Genomic DNA, 20,498 nt, shown 5'->3' with positions numbered 1-20,498 from the left:
ATATTTTTAAGTTCAGGGGCCTAGCATACTTACTGTTACATTTAAGATCTCCTTTTTTAATACAAAACCAAGCAAAAACACGTGACAGAATGATGGGAGGAAATGGTTTCACTCCAGGCAAAATTTAAGTAGTGTAAAGTCTTTAGAAGATGATCAGTCACAGTACTGTTTTTGTGATCAATGTATGAAATACAGACTGCACTTAAGATTAGACAGGACTAAATTCTTGACTCTGAAATAATATTCTACAAACTCACCTGTTCCTTTCATTCAAAGATTCACTTTGGTCACTGAAGGATGCAAAATCAAACATTTCTAAAAGTGTTCTGAAAACCTGTGTCAAAATCTGAATTAATATCTAACAGACTGAATCATATACCCTGTACATACAAGTATGAATAATTAGATTACCTGCTGCAGGAGAAAAGAATCCTAAAATTATTTTCTTTCTACACAGCACAATTTCAAGATTGAAACTACATTTTTAAACTCAAGCACTTCCATGACCCAGGACGAAGAATGTTTCTTTGCATAAAATATCAAGATAAAATTGCTGCTTTTTATTCCTGTGCTTCCTAGATTAAAAGCTAAGTATTGATGGTAGCTGAATATCTCTCATGAAACAGGGGAAGAGGCACACTCTTCTTAGAGCGACTGGCAAAGGAGAGTTAGACTATTCATTAAAATCAATCACCTTAGCCCTAGATAATGCAACACTGTGGGATGAACAAAACTTTTCTAAGCAGCATTATGCCCCGTTGTGTATCTTTATATAATATCCAAAAGTAACAGTGACTGTTTTAATTAAAAAATCATTCTCTAAGGCACCTCAGAAGACAGCAATATCTACTTTCAAAGAATATCCCAGAGAGAGTTTTTGTTAGTATTTTATTGAATGAGCACATCAGCAAGTAAAATTTTAAGAAAAATCTAAACACAGCTTCCTAGAAATAACAGTCCACAATTCCCTCCTTAGTTATCTTTTACCATCTGGTTTTCATATTCCCCAAGCAGCTTATGCAGGTTTCTCCCCCTCTGTGATTTTCCTGTTTTGATTATTTTAATAAATAATGGACACCACAGGTGATCCTAGAGAAAAATCCACATCTCAGCACTGCATAGCTGGACAACTAAGTTCACTGGATGTCATCATCATCAAAGAGATCTTCAAAATCTAGTCAGAAAAATAAGATAAGGTAAAATTAACCTTAAAAGTTTAAACTGTTATATATGCACAAATTCCACATGTACAGTTTTTAATTATTTGGATTAAATACAGAAATGAGGATGAATTAGTGAATGAGTTACTGTACCATCAGTTAGTACAAGTGTAATATCAGGGTGGCAAGAGAGAAAGGGGAAAGAAAGGCAGACCCAAATATATGTGCTCTACCATACACAAATTAAACTTGTTCAATACAAGCTTTGCAACTAAATTTGTGAAAGCAATGTAAAGCTTCAAAGGAGGGGCTTTTATACATGGATTAAGTAGCCATCACATTCAGAGTGGATCAAACATGATTCCTAGACTACAGAGCTAAACAAGTACTAGCTTTATGCATACAGCCAGTCTCAGATGTAGACGCTGCTGCAGAATTCTGGCTTTCAGTCATAGTATTCAAGCACATGCTTACAAATTTTGCAGGTTGACATTCGCATGTGTGATTTGCTGATAAAAAAATCCCTTCCTTAAAAAACATTTCATTGCCATGAAGGTGCTAATAACTTTTCTCTCTCAGACTAGTGAAATGCGTCCCGCTAATCAAAGCTGTTCTAGCCATCTTTGGGAACTACTCGTAACTACTTGGTTTTGTATCGTCTTTGTATATTGAGCATAAACTAACAACATAACTGAAACCAAGTCTTTATTCTTACAGAAGGAACATATAAGTGCCATACTTATAAGTGCCAAACTGAGGATTAATACTCGTTCCTAAACTACCAATTCAATATAATACCAAACTAAGCAGTAGAACCTTATAGAAATACTTAGTCCTGAAAATGCTAGCTCTGACAAAAAGCTGGGTCCCTCACAACTGTTGAGAGTATATCATGGCAGAACCTCCTTTTTCTCCTGTATTCTAGGTCTTGAGTAACACAAGAAACCTACTTTACTTCAGAATTAATACCAGTTTGAGAGATCCACATCCCCACAGCAACCAGATTTAATATCATATCTGAAATTCACTGTTGACATATCTAAATATATTTCTTAAGAAGCATAAAAAACCTCCACCTTAGTAGGGTGTTGTATATTCTACCCCTCAATGGCCAGATGCATAGCTGTTCTCTCTAAAAGCAGCTGTATATACTTATGTGCACAGAGGTGACTTTCAAATGCAGAAAGCATATAAAAACGAAAGTTTTATTTTGCTTTGAATACCTAGGCATGCATACCTTAAGAGATTAAAGAATTATCTATAAAGTAGTAACAACCAAAGACAATTTGTAAAGGCCTGTCCACGGTTCTATACGTATTTGTACGTTTAATATAAGCTATTTGTTATGCAAACATATCAAGGCATTTCTCCTTGTAGCGATTAAGAGGCTAAACCGCCCAAAACGTTCACGAGAGGAGGAACACAGGCACTGTATCGCTCCCACCCGCATCACTAAACGCTGAAGCGCTCTTACTAGAAGCGTGGTTAGTGAGAACTTTAGTGACTACCAGGCACCGAAGACGTGAGATTAGAAAGAAACACAGCGCGGCTTGTTTTGACAGCCTTCCGTTCCTGAAGCGGGTACCCGGCGGGCCCACGGCGCTCCCACCTCCTACACCCCCGCCCCCGGGGCGCGACGGCTCTCACCGTTGAAGAAGTCGGCGTGCACGGCTTTCTCATTGGCGGCCAGGTCCATCAGCAGCCCCGTGCTTCCCCCTGCCTGGGAAAGCAGGCGCTGAGCGCCGCCGGGCCGCGGCCGGACGGCACGGCACAGCCCAACACCACCCACCGGCCTAGGAGCCCCCCTAACGCCCCCTCACCTCATCGAGGTCCACATACGGACCGGCTCCCTCAGGAAACATCTCATCCACCGCCGGCTTCATGGCAGCAGCACCTCCGCTCCCCCCCTCCCTGCGCTCCGCCGTTTCCGGCCACCTACTTCCGCTACCAGGCCGGCCGGCGGGGTGCCGCTCTGCGCGGTCGGCGGACTCGCCTCTCTCTGGTCGCCTTGGGGGCGGGTCCCGCCATTGCCATGGCGAGGAGTTCTCCACCATTTTGCTCACCCCGCCCTCCTCGCCACGGCAACGGCCGGGCCGGGCCTGAAGGGAGGAAAATGGCGCCGGGCCAGTCAAGGCGCTGGTGGGTGAGAGCAGATACCCTGCAAGGGACGTGGCTGTGAATTATACTGGTGGTCCTTCCAGCCGCCAGACTGGGTGGACTAGTATTTAACAGCTGTACACATAGTGATCCATTTCCTGAGTCAAGGCTGCAAGCATTATGTGTGAAAAAACTCCAAAAACCGCACAACAGAATCAAGGAGTTTATTGATTTCGCACAACATAAATCGTAAAAAAGAAAAGATTGATTTAAAGCATGAAATACTATGTGTGACTGCTATGAGTATCAATAAGTGGCTGCAGGGCAGTTCAGGTGCATTTGCGCAGCCATGTATTTGCTTAAACATCTTTTCACCAGCTTTAGCAAAAATGAGCGAAGCAGTTAGTGCTCGTGGTTGGGGACGTGATAGCCAAGGTGACTCCCAGAAGGGAACTGGGCAAAGAAGGTTCTGGCCATTTCTTCAATCCTGTTGTAGGCTCCCAGGGTTCGGAAATACTCCACATAGGACCAGAAATCGTTGGATGAGAAGGGCCAGTACGGCAAGGCTGCAGATCTCTGGTAGACATCTTAAAAAAATAAATATGCAGATTACTATAATACGAAGAATTTTTGTTGAAATCTTGGTCCTGTGAGCCAACATGGTTTGGGGCCCTATGTCCTCTTGGGGGCTTGTGGTCTCCTCTGGCAGGACAGAGGCAGGCAGAGCCATTGAGCCCTCTGTGCCCTGCTCCACAGAAGATGGCTGTTCACCTGATGGAGCCAGTGCCCTCTGCTCCAGCTGCACCAGGAAGGATGGGATGGGATGAGACAGAGAGCAAGAATGAAGGGACACCATCAGCATTTGGGACAGTTCAGGAATTCCTAAGGCTGCTTTAATGTCTAGAAGGCAGATGAGTATTTAAAAGCAAGGAACAGTTACAGGTTAAAGTCATATTACCCCATTTCTCCTCCATGTCATTTCCTCTGCCCAATATAAAAACATAAGGAATAAGGTGCTATGCTGTGCCCCTGCAGCTGCCTGCTCTGCCAGGAAAAAAGAGCCAGGCAGTTGTTCCCCCACCATCTCAGCTCAAAGGCAGCCCAGCTGAGTACAGCAGCAACCAAGGTTGCAACATCTGCCCCGGGCTCCTGGGGACTGGGTCTGTCCTGCCCCAGCATTGCCTGGGACTGCAGAGTCGTGCTTCTCCTCAGCAGTCCATAGGAAACAGGCTGAGGAAATGGAGGAGGAAAGCATTGCAGCTTGGAAGACATTTCTGCCTGCTCTAGGAATATCTGAGAAAACATGAGGTACTCCTTGAAACAAGATTTCTAATTCAGCAGGCAAGCAAAAGCAATTCTGAAAATGCAGGAGCTGACCTCCCTTGGGCCCAAATCTGGGCAAACACAGAAGCATGTATAAAATGTAAACACTTGCTGAGACCACATAGTTACAAATGTCTTTCTGTGCAGCAAAGTTAAAAAACCTGGTATTGTTATTTCATTTAAAGCCTATTTAAATAAGTGGGAGCCATTCCGCTCACCAGGCTCAGCTTGGGACCAGGGTCTTTAGTGGGAATTAAGAGCCTTCAACAATCCTATTGTCAGAGCTTAATTTTACTGAGTAAAGTTTGCAGCGCACAGACACAGATGGCATATAACAAATCAAATGAACCAGCCAAATGCTGTCTGCAGAGTAGAATTCAGTGTTTATACCAGCTGACCTTAAATTCACTTTGCAGTCTGCTGTTTGGCCCAGTGTGAAAGAAAACCATAACTGTTGGTTATGACAGCAACAGGATATTGCCTAAACAATGTTTTATTTTTAGATTGACACATGTTCTACTGACTAAGAGGTTGCCACAGAAATACTTTCTGTGCACAAATACAATAGTGCCCTTAAACTTATGAAAATACAGGTGATGCTTTCAAAGTATTTTAGAGACAAAAGGAGATACAATGGAGCATAGGGAAAAATGTTTTGAATTAAAAATAATCATATTAGCTTTTATTCCATATATGTATTTCTACTTTCCATAGCTGTTATAATACTCTCCCTGCATATTTGTATCTGTGCACTTGGGATGCTGCTGGCTATACTGCTAGTTATACTAACCAAGATGTACACCAGCAAAGCCGTACCTTGTATTGCAGATACTTCTATGCAATTTCATTTTCAGAAAGAATTCTGTCTGAAAGCACCAGAGAGGTTAACTAATATAATCATTAGTAAGCCAGTGTAAACATCATTAGGTTGTTGAACGTTTTTTTAATCAAAGGCAAATACTAATCCAACAGGCTAATCACACAAAGTGACACGAACCACAGGGTAGCTGTTCTAAGGGATTTATTCCAACATTAATTGGATTTGTGGCAATTTGTAAATTTTAACCTTTAAGCTCTATTATTAGACATTAGTATGTCAGCTTTTAATCAATTTTAAAGAATTTTCTAAAAATTCACTCTTCTTTCTCCATCTGAACTAGATGAAAGCACTTCCACAACCCACTGGGGTTAGTAAGCGTTCCTGACAAAATTGCTGCTGGGGGTCAGGTCTGGGAGTTACAAATATCTCTTCTACTTGTTAGTGATACAAAGGAAAGAAAAGCATTAAAAATTACCATCTCCATCCTGGATTGATCGGGCATCTGTAGATAAAGAGGAAACTCATCAGTACCAGCTCCCGCACAGAATGACTTTCAGTTAATAAAAAGTTTGCTGTGTAGCCAGAAGCTGACAAGTTCTTTAATGCACTCATAAGACCCTCTGTACAGCCAAATGTTTTTTATTTCTTGAGCAGCTGAATAAGGAATTCCCTGTTTGCAGTCACTCAGTGCTACAAACCAAATACCCTTAACTAACAGCCAGAGCAGTTGTGATTAATACATGAACGATATCTGACACTAAATAGAAGATGCTGTATTAGTAACAAAATATTTCTGGATGCTTGAAAAAATAAATGAGAATAAATTCAGCAGTAATCTTACCTGTTAGGATCTTCATCAGCATACAGAAGAAAAGTGAGCTAATAAATGTCATCTTTTCTGCAAGATACTGCACGTGCTTCCGAAAAATAATCCGTACTGCTGGGGTTATTACAAGAGACTAATAATTATGGAAAGTCTATTATTTCTTCTTTTATTAGACAAATATGTTCCAAACCAGATTGTTTATTAATTTAGGCATAAGAAGATCCAATTACATTTCCTTACAATTTCTGAACTGCAACACGGAGTATTAAAAGAACCAGAGTCCTGAAGTATGTACTGATATTTTATATTTCGGTGGCATAAATCCAAAAGGCAACTGAACTGACATGAAATTAAGTGTCTTTGGAAATATTTTATTTTGTGGATAATTTAATTTCGCTTTAGAAATTACCTCTCTCCCCCCCCTTTTCTTCTTCTTGCAGTAGTAGAGGTCTGTAGCTCCAAGCCAGCTACAAAATTCCAAAAGGATTTCTTCTGCCATAAAATAGCAGCGCTGTTTAAAGAAGGGTGGGGGGAAATGGAGATAAACGTCACTAAGTTAATACACCAATCTGATTTTGTTGCCTTCACATAGAGGTTTTTTAACTGCATAATGTTTGCATTATATTTCAGCACTGTCCATGGAAGATACGGTAGACAGTTTCAGCAAAGGAATCAGGAACTTTGGCAATAATGCTTCTGTATTTTGAAGACAGAGGGAGAAAATCCAGAAACAAATTCAGCAATTACTGCCTTTGCTGCCCTCTTGATTTTTTTCTAGCCCTTCAGAAAAATAGACTTTAAGATATGTTATTTGAGCAAACTGCTAAGAGGATATTGAGTTCCCTTTCCAGCTGCGTCACAAAACCCACGAACACTTGACACTGATTTATGTTCTTACTTGGGGTCCTTAAAATCTAGATCTTGAAGTGTATGTGGGCTCCGAGTGCCCACTGAAATCAATTGGCTTACATTAAGCAGAGAAGTAGGTCCCCAATGACCTCAGCCATGGTGATGGTGCAGGTACTGAGGCCTTCAAAGGGGGTCAATAAGGTGCGTTGAAATGCACTTTCACATTATGCTGATTTCCTGGAAAGATTCCTCTCCCAATGCCAAGCATGTGCTTTGGGCTCCGATCTGTGCAGGTTGCTGAATGGATCCAGCACTTCAAGAAACCTGGAGATGAGACACAGTTTGGAGAATATTCAATCAACGTGTACATCTTGATTGATGTTCTTTTATCACAAAACTCCTGATGGCAGCAGGTATGGCCAGGGACTAAGGTGTAGCAGAAAGATCTCTGTGAATCATGGGGCGATGTGGGTATTTCCATGCGCCTAGAAGATGTGGCTGTTCAGGTTATGTTGCCAAACCTGGCAACTGTTTGCAGGTGGCTCTGCTCTGGAAAGGAGCTACTGAAACATCAGTGCAGAGCTTACTGCTTACATTCATGCTGTGATGATCTGATCATGCAGTTGCTGATCTGATCTTCTCCCTCTTGGCTGGGATTTTTCAGTTGCCTTTATGGTCTACAAAATCATTTATCTATCTCAATTCTAGACACCTGCATTTCCTAGCTCTGTGTGTGAGTCCTGACATTGGTGCCTTTGCTCTACCACATCCACTTGTCTGCTACAGGAGTATCACGCAGGGAAGGTCTGCGCGCTCATGCAAAGTCCTGGAGTGGAGAGACCCAAGTGAGTGGCCTTGCAGGAGGCGCCAGCTTTGCTGGAGTTTATTCCTATTTACATGCAGAGCTAGATAGTTCTGCCAAGAATTAATTAAAGATCTTCTGAGCAAGGGAAAAAAAGAATGCTTTGTTGCACACCAAGCTGTGCCAACTCTTGTGGAGGCTGAAAAGAAAAATATTATGAAAGCAGAACCTGTTCCATCTTTTAAAGGCTTTAATCCTCCTGTTTAATATTTCCTAGGCCTGCAGGACAGGTCTTATATCAGCCACAAACTGCCAGCACTTCTGCCCCACTCTCCTGGGCTACGGCAGCTGCCAGTGGGAGAAGGCACTTCTCTTGCTTGGTGGAGTCCTTTGGTGCAGCCCTTTGGTGCAGCTATGCACTCGGGTCTACCCACCAGCACTGCCTGCAAAGCCGAACAGCATTTTCCCCTTTCACTGCCTAATCTGAATATGCTATTCAAATAAACTATGAGAAGTGGTGACATATGCTAATATACACACAAAACAGTCATTAGCTGTAATTAAATAATTAGCATAAAGCTACTTCTGTGCACATCCATCAGTAGCTTTTTGTTTTGGGAGTCGATAGGGGAGGTGTAGTTCCAAGTGGGAGGTGAGATAATGTGTTTTAGAAGATGACAAATAACGCCATTCCTGACACAGCCACATGCCACAGCTCTTGCCTCAAGGAATTGAGAGTGCTGTAGGAAGATGACAAAGTCACAGAGGTTATCAGGTTCAGAGTCACTCAGATCCCAATGTGGTCTGCTACAACGTTGGATGATCTTAAGAGAATAAGAGAATTCATGTCACTGTTGAGGCTTACGCTGACATAGACCTTTACACCTATCTCCCTTGCAGTTTCTTACTGTCTTTTGAAGCTTGGAGTTACCCACTTCCAGAGCTAGGGGGATCACAGGTGTGACAGTCTTCTACCTGAAGGCTTTCAGTTCAACTCATATCAAAGTTTTCCTTTTGCTAAAGCATCAGTTGGAGATGGAAATAAATTCTCAGGGTTTCCATGCTAAAGGAGGCCTAGGAAATTATAAAAAGAGGATAGGAATTAGCATTTAAAGCAGTTATATCAGGGGATACAGCCAAGAGGTACAGCTGCTTTAAATGTTAATTTTAATCCCGTTTCTACCAAGGCTTCTGTGGCTGTACATGACTGCTTCCCCCCACTGGGTCTGTCTTAAACACAGCATTGGACTACAGAAGAACTGATGAGCTGGATCCAGCATTATAATTCAGAAGATGTTAAACAGGAGAACACTGCTCCAGTTGCTCAAAGGACTGCGCATGGTGGGTTCAGTGTGCCAAGCAGAGCATCACATCTGGGACAAACCAGAAAGCACACTGTGTGCTGACCTGCAGTATTTGTAACACACTGCAAGCTCGTTCATTCCATATCCTCCTTTCTTTCTGCTCTTGGTCCCCTTTCCTTTTTTTGGACTCCACACAGAAGGCAGTCAATTGAAGTAACAACACTCAATGCCCGGTGCAAGTGCTGGTATGGATCAGTTAGCAAAGCCCTCCACTAACAGTTGCTGCCCTGCAGGCTTCTTCACTGCTGAGCAGTAATTGGAGATGCCATGGTGCCCGTAAGTGCAAATTTGGCTCAGCAGCAACCATGTTTCAGTAGATACTCTAGCACTTAACAGAGTAGCTGCTGAAAGAGTCCAGTATTTTAATTTCTACTAATTTTGGAAAGAAATTCACTGTTTTACTCTTTTTCAGAAAGGCTTATTAGTTCAAAACACTGTCATGTTTTTGCAGAAAGTTTTTCAGGTAGCTTATTCCAAAGAATGCATAAAAGTTTTTTAGATAAGGCCACTGACTCATAAAAGCTTTGCTACATTATAGAAGGGGCTGATCCTAGTGACCTTCTCCCACCCACCTGTCCCAAGAGGATCCAATCAATACAGACTTTTTGTAGAAGGCTTTCAAAGCCAGAAAATCCCACATACATCAGTCAGCTCTGTCAGAGGCAGAAATCAATCGGAACATTGAGGATATTCCCTTGGGAATAGGAGAATGCAGTTTGGGCAGCATAGTTTTTTGTGTGACTTACTCCCTGATGGGGAACAGTCCTGAAGCTGCCAGCCCTGCAAGCCTGCCTTCCGGTGGGCCCATTGCTAATGGGCTGTTTTACTCAGAGCCGACGCCTGCGGAGCAATTCAGCTCTCATTGTTGATTAATTAGAAACAAAGATGAAGGAATACAAAAAAGTGAGTTTATGGATGCCTTTGTTTTCTCAATAGCTATATTAGACTGGTAGTACACACAAAAAAATTTTCTATAATCCTCCAAGCACTGAAAAAAACCCTGTACTTCATTTTAAAGAAACAGGATATTTCCTATTTAATCAATAGGCAAAAGCACAGAGATGCAGAGCTCTGTAAGAACTGATTTAAAAACTAAGTAGCACTTACAGCTGCATCTGAAGTGCTTTGTCCCAGCTTGACCAGGCAAAATGTTCTCTGTAGGGCTGCAACACTTCTGCATATCAGAAACAACAAACTGCAGTGATATATAGACCATCCCTGGGAAACACAAATGTTTGATTATTTCCTCCAGCAATTTGGTCCAAATAGTATGGATCAAATGGAGATTCATGTGACTAGAATGTGCTTTGCTCAGACAGATGTGAATTACTCTAGATCTTTCAGGCATTTACAGCTTCATTTTCTTTCCTTTGAGCTCTGCTTCCCCTTTTGTGAATACAGAAACTAAAATTTTCTGGCTATGCTGGGTTGCCCAGCGTAGTAAAGCCCAGGGCAGCCAAGGAAGAATCAGGTGAGGACCTCACAGTACCAAACACCTGAATAAGAAAATGGCCAATAAAAAGTAAATGTAAAATAAGGTATCTGGGGAAATACCTCCAACTTTGAAGGCCCATGGTATCTGATCATTCCCACTCAAAAACTAGGTTTGGGGCTACAACTGATAGTTCTAGTAAAATGTTGTTCAGTGCTCAGTCACAGACAAAAAGGCAAATCAAATAGGAAGAGAGGGAAAAAACCACAAGGCATCACTATGCCATTGTGCCACAGTTGCTCCCATTTTGGATATTGCATGCATTTTTGGTTTTGCCATCACGGAACGGCAGGATAGAACAAGACAAGACACAAAGGAGGGGGTGAGGAGACCTCACAGTCAAGGACCAGCTAAAGCAGACTGGAACTCTTCAGGCCAGCAAAGGGATGAAGAGACCTTGACTTCAACCAGAAACATTAAATTAGTCTGGCAATGGCTTGTTCAAAACGAAAGGTAGTGGGCTGCAATACAGTTAAGCTGTGGCATGTCTCATCATAATGTATTATCATCAAGGACACAGTGCCTGAGCCTGGCCTGGCCTGGGAGCATGACCAAGTAGCACCACACTGTTGCTCTGTCTTATTCTTCTCAAGTGTCTCTGATGCTGGGCCAGGTGAGCTCCCAGGCTGACCCAGACTGTTTTACTGAAATATTGCATGTTTCCAGTTCTTGTGAACAGACACTTTTCCTGCCAGCAACTGGGTTGATCGTACTGATTATAGTAGTCCTTGGAAGCAATTGAAGATAGACACAACAGATGGATTGGTATAGTTACAAATCAATTAACAGAATAACTGTGGTGCAGTTAGAGATAGCCAAGTTAAAATGAACCACTTTCACATGTACTAGAACTAGCTGTCAAGGTGAAGGTCATACTTACAAACCATAGAGTTGAGGAGTAGCTCTACACTTAAATCAGACTTGAGAACGAAGTGTTTCCATCCACATTTATTTCAACTTATCATTTTAACCTCTATCTGAAGAAAGGTTATATTTGTAGATGCAGATGAGTTTCCAGATGTTCATAGGTAGCAGGCAGTGCTGTATGCAGCAGCAGGTAGTGAAACCAAAGCAAGGGACCAGTTCCACTGGCAGCAGGACTAGTGCAGCTTGGCTCCCAATGAGATGCTCCTGCCAGGTGTCCCAGTGCCTCTCCCCAGGAGCACCCTGATATCCTCAGCTCCTGCAAGGGGCTCTAGCTCTCCCCCACTGCCCCTTTCCCTCCCAGGTCAGCACTGCCAGCTCCAAGCACCAGGTCTGGCTTTCTCAAGCATCCATGCAAGGCTGCTTGCACTTGCTCACCAGTCAAGCAGCTGCTCCTGCACAAGCAGAGACCAGATACAGGCAGACTTCTCCCTTCCTACCACCACTGATACCAATAAATTTTTTCCACTGTCCATCTGCAAATTTTCACATGAATTATAGGAACTTCACATCTAGGCTGCCACCAAAGTGGGTTAGAATTTGCTAATGGTTTCAAACTATATTTGCTATAGGCAAAATGGAATATTAGATCCAGCAAGTCCACTTGGTTGCCTACATCTTGTTTTCTCAGGAGGCAAGGCTGGCGATGCCTTTTAGCACTACAGAAGGTGTTGCAATGAGGAATGTTTGCATCCAAGCAGTTCTGCTGCAGGGAGAAAGAGGCAGCAGCACCCAGGTTCTGGTAGCAGAGCATCCAGGACTTGTCCTCTCCCTTCCTGCACCCACCTCAGGCCTAAGTTTGTTTCCAAGGCGCGCTTTTTTTGTTGTTTTTTGTTTGAAAAATTGGTCCGTTCCTTGCTATAGCCAAACTCAGCTATTCAGCACAACCACAGATGACTGAACTCAGCAGGGAATCTGACAAACTGGTCACTGAGCCCTTTCACAGCTCTCAAGAGAGGATGTATTTTTCCCGTTACCATTATGGTTAGATGTATCATAGCAATAAGTTCCACCATTGTGAAATATACTCACAATAAATTGCTTTTCAGATTAATTGAAAGCCCCAGCTACACTTAAGCTATTAAGCCATCAGCAGCTGTTTATTGTTTTCATTTGTCAGAGATGGTTCTTTAAATAAGAGTGCAATAAATATTTTGTTACCTAACAATGTCAAGATTTTAGTAGGATGAGCAGAAGCTTCTTTACACCCCAGCTCTTTTCTTCCTTTTTTTTTGTGCTCTGGGGCTACTTCAATATCACCAGTTATACCTGCCTATGAGCAGCTCTGCCCTATGGACAATAAAGTTGATTAAATCAGATTGATGAAGAGATGGGCTTGATTATAAAAAAATTCATTAAGGAGATCTGAGCAAGTTGCTAGTATATTTGATACCAGCAATCAATGAGACTGCATTAGGGGCTGTATCATTGTAGCAGTTGCCAGACCAAAAGCCACTTGTGAAGGGAACAAGTGCTGTACAGTGCCCTGCCATGCTGACAGTGACCTGGCTACCCAGAAGCAGGGCAATAGCCCAGGAAGACCATCTAGCTATCAAGAGGTTGTTTCAGCTGCAAATGGAGAGGTCTACATTTGAAAGACTTCTATCAAGGAGGCAGCTTCTATCAAGTTCAATAGATTGACCTGGACTATATGATTGAAGAGTGCAGTCACGCAGTGTGCTCACTGCTGGAGATGCTGCTCAGCACTACAAGCAGCATCCACATCCTACCTCCCCTCAGACTTCCAGCATTTCAAGAAACAAACTCAATTTGTAAACAAGGTTTAACAATGGACCAGGAGGAACTGCCTGCCAGCGTAGGAAGCAGTTGCACCAGGGAGACAGTGTCCCTCATGCTACTCCAGGACAAGGCTCAGGCATTTGTGTTCTCTTGGTCCTGCAAGAGAGGGAAAGAAGTCTTCAGTGAAGCCTGCAGTAGGGTTGGGATGTTATCACGGCTTTGAACAGTCACCCTGCCTGGTCAGTGGGAGGAAAAACCCCAAGAACTGCAAGAGTCCCACTTTGGCTCAGCATGTGGCCTCATCTCTCATTGGCCAGCCAGCACCATGGGTACCACAAACACCATGCTGCCCTTGCTGTAGCTCTGTACCCACTCTGCCATGGGGGGAGCTGGGCTGTGACTCACCTGCAAGTGCCACTATAACTGGAAACTTGTACTCTGCTGGGCATTAAGGAGTAAACCTGAAGGACACAGAGGAAGAGTCACATCTGCAGTCAGGAATGCAACCACAGAGCAGTGCCCATCATTTCTCTTTGCACACCTATGACTCACCATAGCCCATCTATGCCAGTGCCATGGAAAGGATGGCACATGGCTAGCATCCCCAGCTGTGGAGCAGAGTGGATTTGGGAACACACTGTCTCCTGTGTCCTATATTACCTCAAGGTAAGCAAAGCAGCCAAGGAGGGTCACATGCCTGTCAGGAGGCAATAAATCTGTTTCTCCATCTTAAAGGTTTGCTGTTTTAAAGTCTGAAAGGGTGAGGACTATCAGTCACCATCCCAAAATGAAACGGCAGTTCTTTTCTGACCCAGTTTTATCTGGAAAACAGTGATCAGTGCTAATACTGCAGTTGGAGGGGAAGAACAAACCCTGCACAGCGTTAGGAGCTTATAAGTTGTAGCAACCCAGGTAGCTACTGCCTTATATATTAGGTACAGAGCTTAGCCTTATAGCTAGCCTATTTTAAGGTATTATTTATTCTGATCAGGCAGTTAGCCTTTGAAGTTAGTGGTTTTACCAAGTTGTGCAAGCCACTTCACAGAGAGGAGTTATTAGAGGTTTAAGGTTCTAGTTTGGAGTAATGTGCTAAACTCGAGTGAGGTTGAACAAGACTGAACCTAGTACAATAGGTGACCAAATGGAATAAATTAATCTTTAAAACAGCTTTGTTGGCTTTGACACACTGAAATTCCTTGATGCTTACAGTTAAACACAGGCACTGTTTAAACTGTTTTCCCTAACCAGTTCTTGCTTGCCGCACTTATCGCTATGTAGTTCACCATTTGATGATCATTCCCTGCAGCCCATGTTTGACACATCGCTTTGCAATCAGTTTGCGTCTGAACTTGACTGACAGTCCAGACTATTATATGCCTCAGTATTCAGTTTAATGCCACTTTTTGTCAGTATTGACTGAAATCAAGCCACATGTATCTGCGGGGCAGCTTTACCACAGCCCTGGTATGGAAGTTCATTTCGTTCACGTGGAGCAAGACAGTCCGCATGAAGTAAGGGAAGCTGTATTTGCTGGCGATGTGTTTTCTGCCGTGGACTTTCCCGGTTCCACGGGAGGCTCCCGGGCAGGACACAGCCCAGCTCGGGGCTGCTGCCGCGGGGCTCTGGCACCCTCTGCTGTCCACGGCCCGGGATCCCCGCTCTGCAGCACCGCCAACTCAGAAGCGCAGGATTTGCTCACACTTCCAGGTATTCAGACTTTTCTTGCGTTTGGTATTTTGTTGGTCACAGACTTAATTTGAGTAGAATCAGGGCGAAGCCTAAGCTACATCAGGAGATAACAAAAAACAGAGCCAAAATCACAATGGTGATAACTCCATCTCGGAAGTGTGGGGAAGATGTTACCTCAAGAGGCTTTGTTTTATAGCACTGACATTGTTTGCTCAGCAGAAGGGGAGCCCCCAAATATTTTTTTTTTTGGGGGGGGGGGGGGGGGGGGCGGGACTATTGGGTCAGTGCTCTATTTAAGACTCTAATTAAAAAATAAAAGTCAGCCCCAATTTCTAGTCTTTCCAGTACAGCTCACCACCATGACACCCAGTCATACTGTCAAGGTTACAGTGCACTACAGATTCAAAAGGTGGATTTAGGTAGTTCCTTTCTACAAATTTGAGTCATCTCTGAGTCACTGCAAATTATTTCTATTGCTTCAACGATCAAAAGCTCATCTTCCCATCAAACAAGGTAAAAATACTACAGAAGGACTCACACCTTGGGTGGGATGCTTCAGACAGATAAGTACCAAGTGCAGGTCCAGTCAGCATGAGTAAGGCTGGCAGAATCCAGCGCAGTATTAACTGAAAGCAGTATTTAGCTGTCCCCCCACCCCCCAGCAGAAACTCCACAGGGTATTCTGAATGCTAAACCAGACCAGATATATTAAACTAATCTGATACCCTCCACTGCAAGTTTCATCCCATGGAAAGAACACTATACCCCCTTTGCCCTTTCTCTCTCACTCTTATGCTCCAGAGGCCAAGTTCTGCAGTCGGGGTGAGCACCCCCCTTCCCAGGGGATGTTCCACTGCACACAAACATACACAGCTTCTTTTTGGCCCAGGGAGCAGGAATGCCACCAGAAGAGCATCACAGCTTTGACACTACTTGCAGGCACAAGCACCTAGCCCATTGTGATCCAGGGCACACACCTAGGGAGGCAGCTGTGGGATGCTATGTGCACAGGAGGGAGCTGCACCCCAGCTCCCTCTTTCCTGAGCACCAGAACCACAGTACTGCACAGGAGCAGAGCCATAGGTATAGGGAGGAGAGTGGTCATCACCAGCCTGGCAAGCATGGAAATCACACAGACACTAAGCATATTGTCCACAGCTCACCTCAGTATTGAGGTGCTTACCTAGGCAAGGGTGTCACTGGGAATATGTGAGAAGCTGAGGTTGAAGTGCCAAGGACAGGCTAAAATTCAAACCAAAGGTGATCAGTGGAGCTTGGGTCCCAGGAGGTTTGGAGCAGGTACTCCATCATCACCATTTCAGCTCCACCTAAACTCTCCCTCCTGCCTAGCTGGGGATCCCTGTCTGCATCCTCCTTCCCTTGCCTCCAGGACCTCTTTGCCCCATGCCTTGTGTATAGGGTAAAGGCCCAGGAGACCTCATCAGCAAGGACCAAGACAGAGAAGGTCCAAGCACCACCATCATACTATATCCACCATCACTAAAACACCCCCCTCATTTCACAGCTGGACCCGCATCTTCCTTGTGGAGTCTTCTGCTGTTCACACAATTGTGGAAGAGCTTCTTGTCACCCTTGAAACCCTTTGCCAGTTTGCAGACCAGATGAGCTTTCATTTTCCCAACACCATCCCTACATACCCAGGCAGGGTTTCTGTAGTCTATAATCCTCTGTTTTTCCCTGCAGCCTCCTCCTGCACACCACCTTTTTGCTGTCAAACTCAGCCATGAGCTGTCTCCTCTGCCTAACCACTCTAGTTTCCTGAGATACATTTTACCAAGTATTGCAGGAGACTGGTTTTGTGATTGAAGGAGACATCACAGTTTCTTCCTACCCAAAAGGAAACCAGGAACATCTTGCATCATCTTTTCAGGCACTGTTCACCTTTATGGCAACAAGGGGGCAGAAAAGCCACTACCACTTTCCCAGACCCCCTGCTCCCTCCAGTTGTGCTCTATCAGCCACTATAAGAAGGCAGTGCTGAGCAGTGACTCACCTGAGCCCACTGTGGGCCAGGGTCCCAAACATACAGGTAGGATCCACAGAGCAGACACAGGCATAACTATAGCTGAACTAGAAAGCAGCAACCCAGCAGAGCTCAGACTAGGATTTACAGCCCTGAGTTGAACTTAAGTAAACTCCTGGGCCCATGGGCAGGGGTGTGGGTGTAGCCTCCAGGTGAAGCTGCTCATGGACCTTAGTATCTATTAGTGCCCTCAGGGCCCTGACAACACGTCTGACTGTCAAAGGGAACAGAAACAAACTGCTGACATCTGTCCAAAGGAGGCAAGGGATGAGCTGGGAGAGAGGGTGAGGGCGCTGCCAAAGCCCCAGAGCAGCCCTCGGCAAAGTCAAGTTCAGCTCCTGGCATTGCTAATGTCTTCCCATGCAATCCTGGAAACCCATGAAGGTGCTTACACATCTATTGATATGTTTAATCTAAAATCATGATCATATCTATCTTTAACCCTTTTAAACATGATGAACTTAAGCCCCACCTTGACTTGTGGCTCTTCTAGTGTTTGTGGGATCTCAGGACAGGAACAAAGACTAAACACTGCCTGGAGGCTGAACCAAGGCAATTTCTCTGTGGCCCAAGCTTTCTTTGCCTGTCTTCTCTGCTGTAAGCTTTCCAAGGCAAATGCCTGTGACCTCCACTAGAAGGCAAACGGTACAAAATACGGACAGGCAGTGCTGTCTGCCTGGCCTGTGCCCTTCTCATTCAGCATCAGCCTTTGCAGTGGCACTGGACCAGGTCCCATGGCTGCAGGCGTGTGGCAGCTTGTCTCACCCAGTGCTAGAACTGTGCAGCATTTAGGGTCAGCCTCCAGAAGCCAGGCAGGCACTGTCATATGCTGTTGGGAGAAAAGGGCAGGAGTTTTCATCTCTTGCTGAATTCTTGCCAGTGCTTTGATTTCCCTGGTCTGGGTGACACATGGCATGGCAGTGCATCCCGAATCTCCCTTCCCAAGGGCACTGTTTTCTCCCACTTTGTGCAAGGCAGCTGGTGCCCAAGTGCTCTGCTTTCCTTTTCCTTCAGTAAAGGATGAGCCTAGATAAAGGGGACTCCAATACAAGCACATGTAAAGCACAGCTCTTTGAGTATTTACAGCTTAGACAACTCATCGCTTCACACATAAGTATGTGTAAAGGCACTGACCCACATAGTCCAGACATAACTTCCCTCTGAGCAGGGCTTCACCTGCACTGTGCTGTCACCTGCCTCCACATGTCATTGTGCCTTCCCAGCAGCTCCTTGGTGGCCTGTCCCGTGCTGTTGTCCCCATCCACAACCCACCTGAGCCCAGCTCTGGCCCCAACACAGGGGAGCGGGCATGCACTGACGGTCCAGTGCTCCTCCCAGCAGCACTCCAAAACAGGAACAGGTAACAAGTGGTGCTTACTTGCTTTTCAGGCTGGCCATGCTCAAGATCCAGCAGAGAGGGAGTATTTTGGGCAAAATAAAGGGACAAGGAGAATCCATTCATTACTGTACTTCTTAATAATTGGGGGCATCTGTCAAGATCTCTGTCAGTTAGGCTTGTTTCCCGATTTCTAGCGCAAGGCATGGGTTCCTCTGTAAACTGCATGTTGCCTGGTGTTTGTATAACCCAGTTGGTGTCTCTACTCCTTTCACCATTTCCAGCCTGGAGGAAGGCTGACCACCAGGAGGTATTGCAAGGATTACCCTAAACCACAAACCTCTCTTTTTCAGCTTAGCTGGCCTGTACATTAGTTTCTGACTCCCACTGAACAAGCTGCTGGAATATCCCTCACCTTTCATATAAAATGTCCCTGCTCACTATGCGGCTTTCCTTTCACTTAGCCCAGAGGCAAAGATCCTGTGTCATTTCTCCCCTCATTATACAAAACACAAGTTTGGGAGACAGTAGAGAGTCCCATCACCTCCCCAGTGCCTGAGCCAGCACAATTCCTAATCCCTCTGAAGCTGCAGGGGAAGCTGCAGCCCAACACATGTAATCCACTCCTGACATCACCAAAACACTGTGAACATGATTGGCTATGCCCACCATGCACACCTCCCTTCCTCACCCCGCCGCTTAGTTAGAACCAGCAATTCTGCTCCTCAAATGACTCTCACTCCTGTACCTTTGCCATCATCTTGTTAATGTGAGCCCACCCTCGCATCAGTGCTTTTTCCCTTTGCTTTGAGTTAGGCCCACCTCTCTCTCCCATTTTCTTGTTCTCACATGCTTCTTTATGCTTTTATCATCATGCTGATTATAAAATGCCCATTTTCATCTGCACGAAACAGGGGCACCCTGAGATATAGTCTATAAATCATTTAACATAAAGTATTTTTCACTCTCTGTGTGTGTGTGAGCTTGTTTGCCTGTTTTTTCCTTCCCATCTGGAAGGACACAGCTGTTATTTTTATCTCAACTCAAAAGCGCTAATATTTTAAATATTGCTTATTAAAAAAGAAAGCAAGTGTGGGTACATCAAATCTGTGGAGGCTCACATGGTTACATTTTAAGGTTTACATACAGCTCCATGTGTAAACATATGCCTCTTTGATACAGCACTGCCTTTTTTCTGAAGACTGAAGATGCTCTGGAGATATGAAGGGCTCAGCCTGTGAGGTGCTGCCTCCTTTGACGCTGCTCCAGCACAGCACTTACGCACATGCTTAACTTTAAAGGTATGCAGAGGGACCTTATGAAAGTGGCAGGCCGGCTCACATGCCTAGCGAGAAACACGCGCTTTAAGTGCTCTGCTGGACTGGGGCCAGAGAGCCCAGTGTGTGTGAGGATGGAGCCATAATTAATTCAGGCTCACAATGCCGCTTTGAGGTACATATTGCTGTGAGAGCTGCTCAAAATGTGGAAATGCCATTCTGTGGGAAATTCTGTTATTTGATTATTTTTTTTTTGCTAAGGGAAAAATGAGTGTGGGCTTTCAATAAAATAAAAGCCTCATTTAACACTTTAAACTATATATTTTTTAAATGCATCCCTCTTCATTCCAGTTCCCAGCCTTCTTCTCTTTGTCCCTAACAGAAGATTAAAAACAAGTAATGGTGGTTGATACAAGGGAAATAAACAGGGTGTAATGTAAAATCCATGACCATTCTTAACCATTCTGAAGATATAAGAGGAAACTAAGATTTTGTCAACCTATCATCCCTTTCAGGCACAAAACACAGTAATACCTAAAAAATATATATTTTATATATAAAATATAAAAAAAACCCCTCATGTTTACATATATTGTCACTCCAATAATCAACAAGGGCAAGAAGGAGGACCTGGGGAACTATAGGCCAGTCAGCCTCACCTCCATCCCTGGAAAGGTAATGGAGCCGTTCATCCTGGAGGTCATCTCCAGGCATGTAGAGGACAAGAAGGTTATCAGACACAGTCAACATGGATT

The 20,498-nt window shown here is 44.2% G+C and overlaps 2 protein-coding genes across 2 annotated transcripts; both read right to left on the bottom strand.

Annotated features, from left to right (window-relative positions):
• Positions 1-871: 871 nt before the first annotated feature.
• On the bottom strand, positions 872-3,088 carry COPS9 (COP9 signalosome subunit 9). Its single transcript, XM_064457305.1, has 3 exons — positions 2,981-3,088; positions 2,808-2,880; positions 872-1,174 (listed from the first exon to the last, which is right to left on the bottom strand). The coding sequence occupies exons 1-3, from the start codon at positions 3,041-3,043 to the stop codon at positions 1,137-1,139; spliced, it is 174 nt and encodes a 57-aa protein (XP_064313375.1). The 5' UTR covers positions 3,044-3,088; the 3' UTR covers positions 872-1,136.
• Positions 3,089-3,609: 521 nt separating this feature from the next.
• OTOS (otospiralin) lies at positions 3,610-6,333 on the bottom strand. The gene is made up of 3 exons (XM_009510745.2): positions 6,242-6,333; positions 5,876-5,902; positions 3,610-3,844 (listed from the first exon to the last, which is right to left on the bottom strand). Exons 1-3 carry the CDS (start codon positions 6,291-6,293, stop codon positions 3,660-3,662), a joined length of 264 nt encoding a protein of 87 aa, XP_009509040.1. The 5' UTR covers positions 6,294-6,333; the 3' UTR covers positions 3,610-3,659.
• Positions 6,334-20,498: the final 14,165 nt, after the last annotated feature.

Source organism: Phalacrocorax carbo, chromosome 7, assembly GCF_963921805.1.
Source record: "Phalacrocorax carbo chromosome 7, bPhaCar2.1, whole genome shotgun sequence".
Lineage (NCBI taxonomy): Eukaryota > Metazoa > Chordata > Aves > Suliformes > Phalacrocoracidae > Phalacrocorax > Phalacrocorax carbo.
This window is presented reverse-complemented; position numbering and strand designations above follow the sequence as displayed.

Bases quoted from the DNA above. Each gene is read 5' to 3' on its own strand.
- COPS9 (XM_064457305.1), bottom strand. From the start codon at position 3,043: ATGAAGCCGGCGGTGGATGAGATGTTTCCTGAGGGAGCCGGTCCGTAT. The intron at 2,881-2,980 runs GTGAGGGGGCGT...CTGCTTTCCCAG, and splicing joins CGTATGTGGACCTCGATGAG to GCAGGGGGAAGCACGGGGCT. The intron at 1,175-2,807 runs GTGAGAGCCGTC...TTTTCTGACTAG, and splicing joins GCACGCCGACTTCTTCAACG to ATTTTGAAGATCTCTTTGAT.
- OTOS (XM_009510745.2), bottom strand. From the start codon at position 6,293: ATGACATTTATTAGCTCACTTTTCTTCTGTATGCTGATGAAGATCCTA. The intron at 5,903-6,241 runs GTAAGATTACTG...CTTTATCTACAG, and splicing joins GCTGATGAAGATCCTAACAG to ATGCCCGATCAATCCAGGAT. The intron at 3,845-5,875 runs GTAATTTTTAAT...TATTTTTTTAAG, and splicing joins ATCAATCCAGGATGGAGATG to ATGTCTACCAGAGATCTGCA.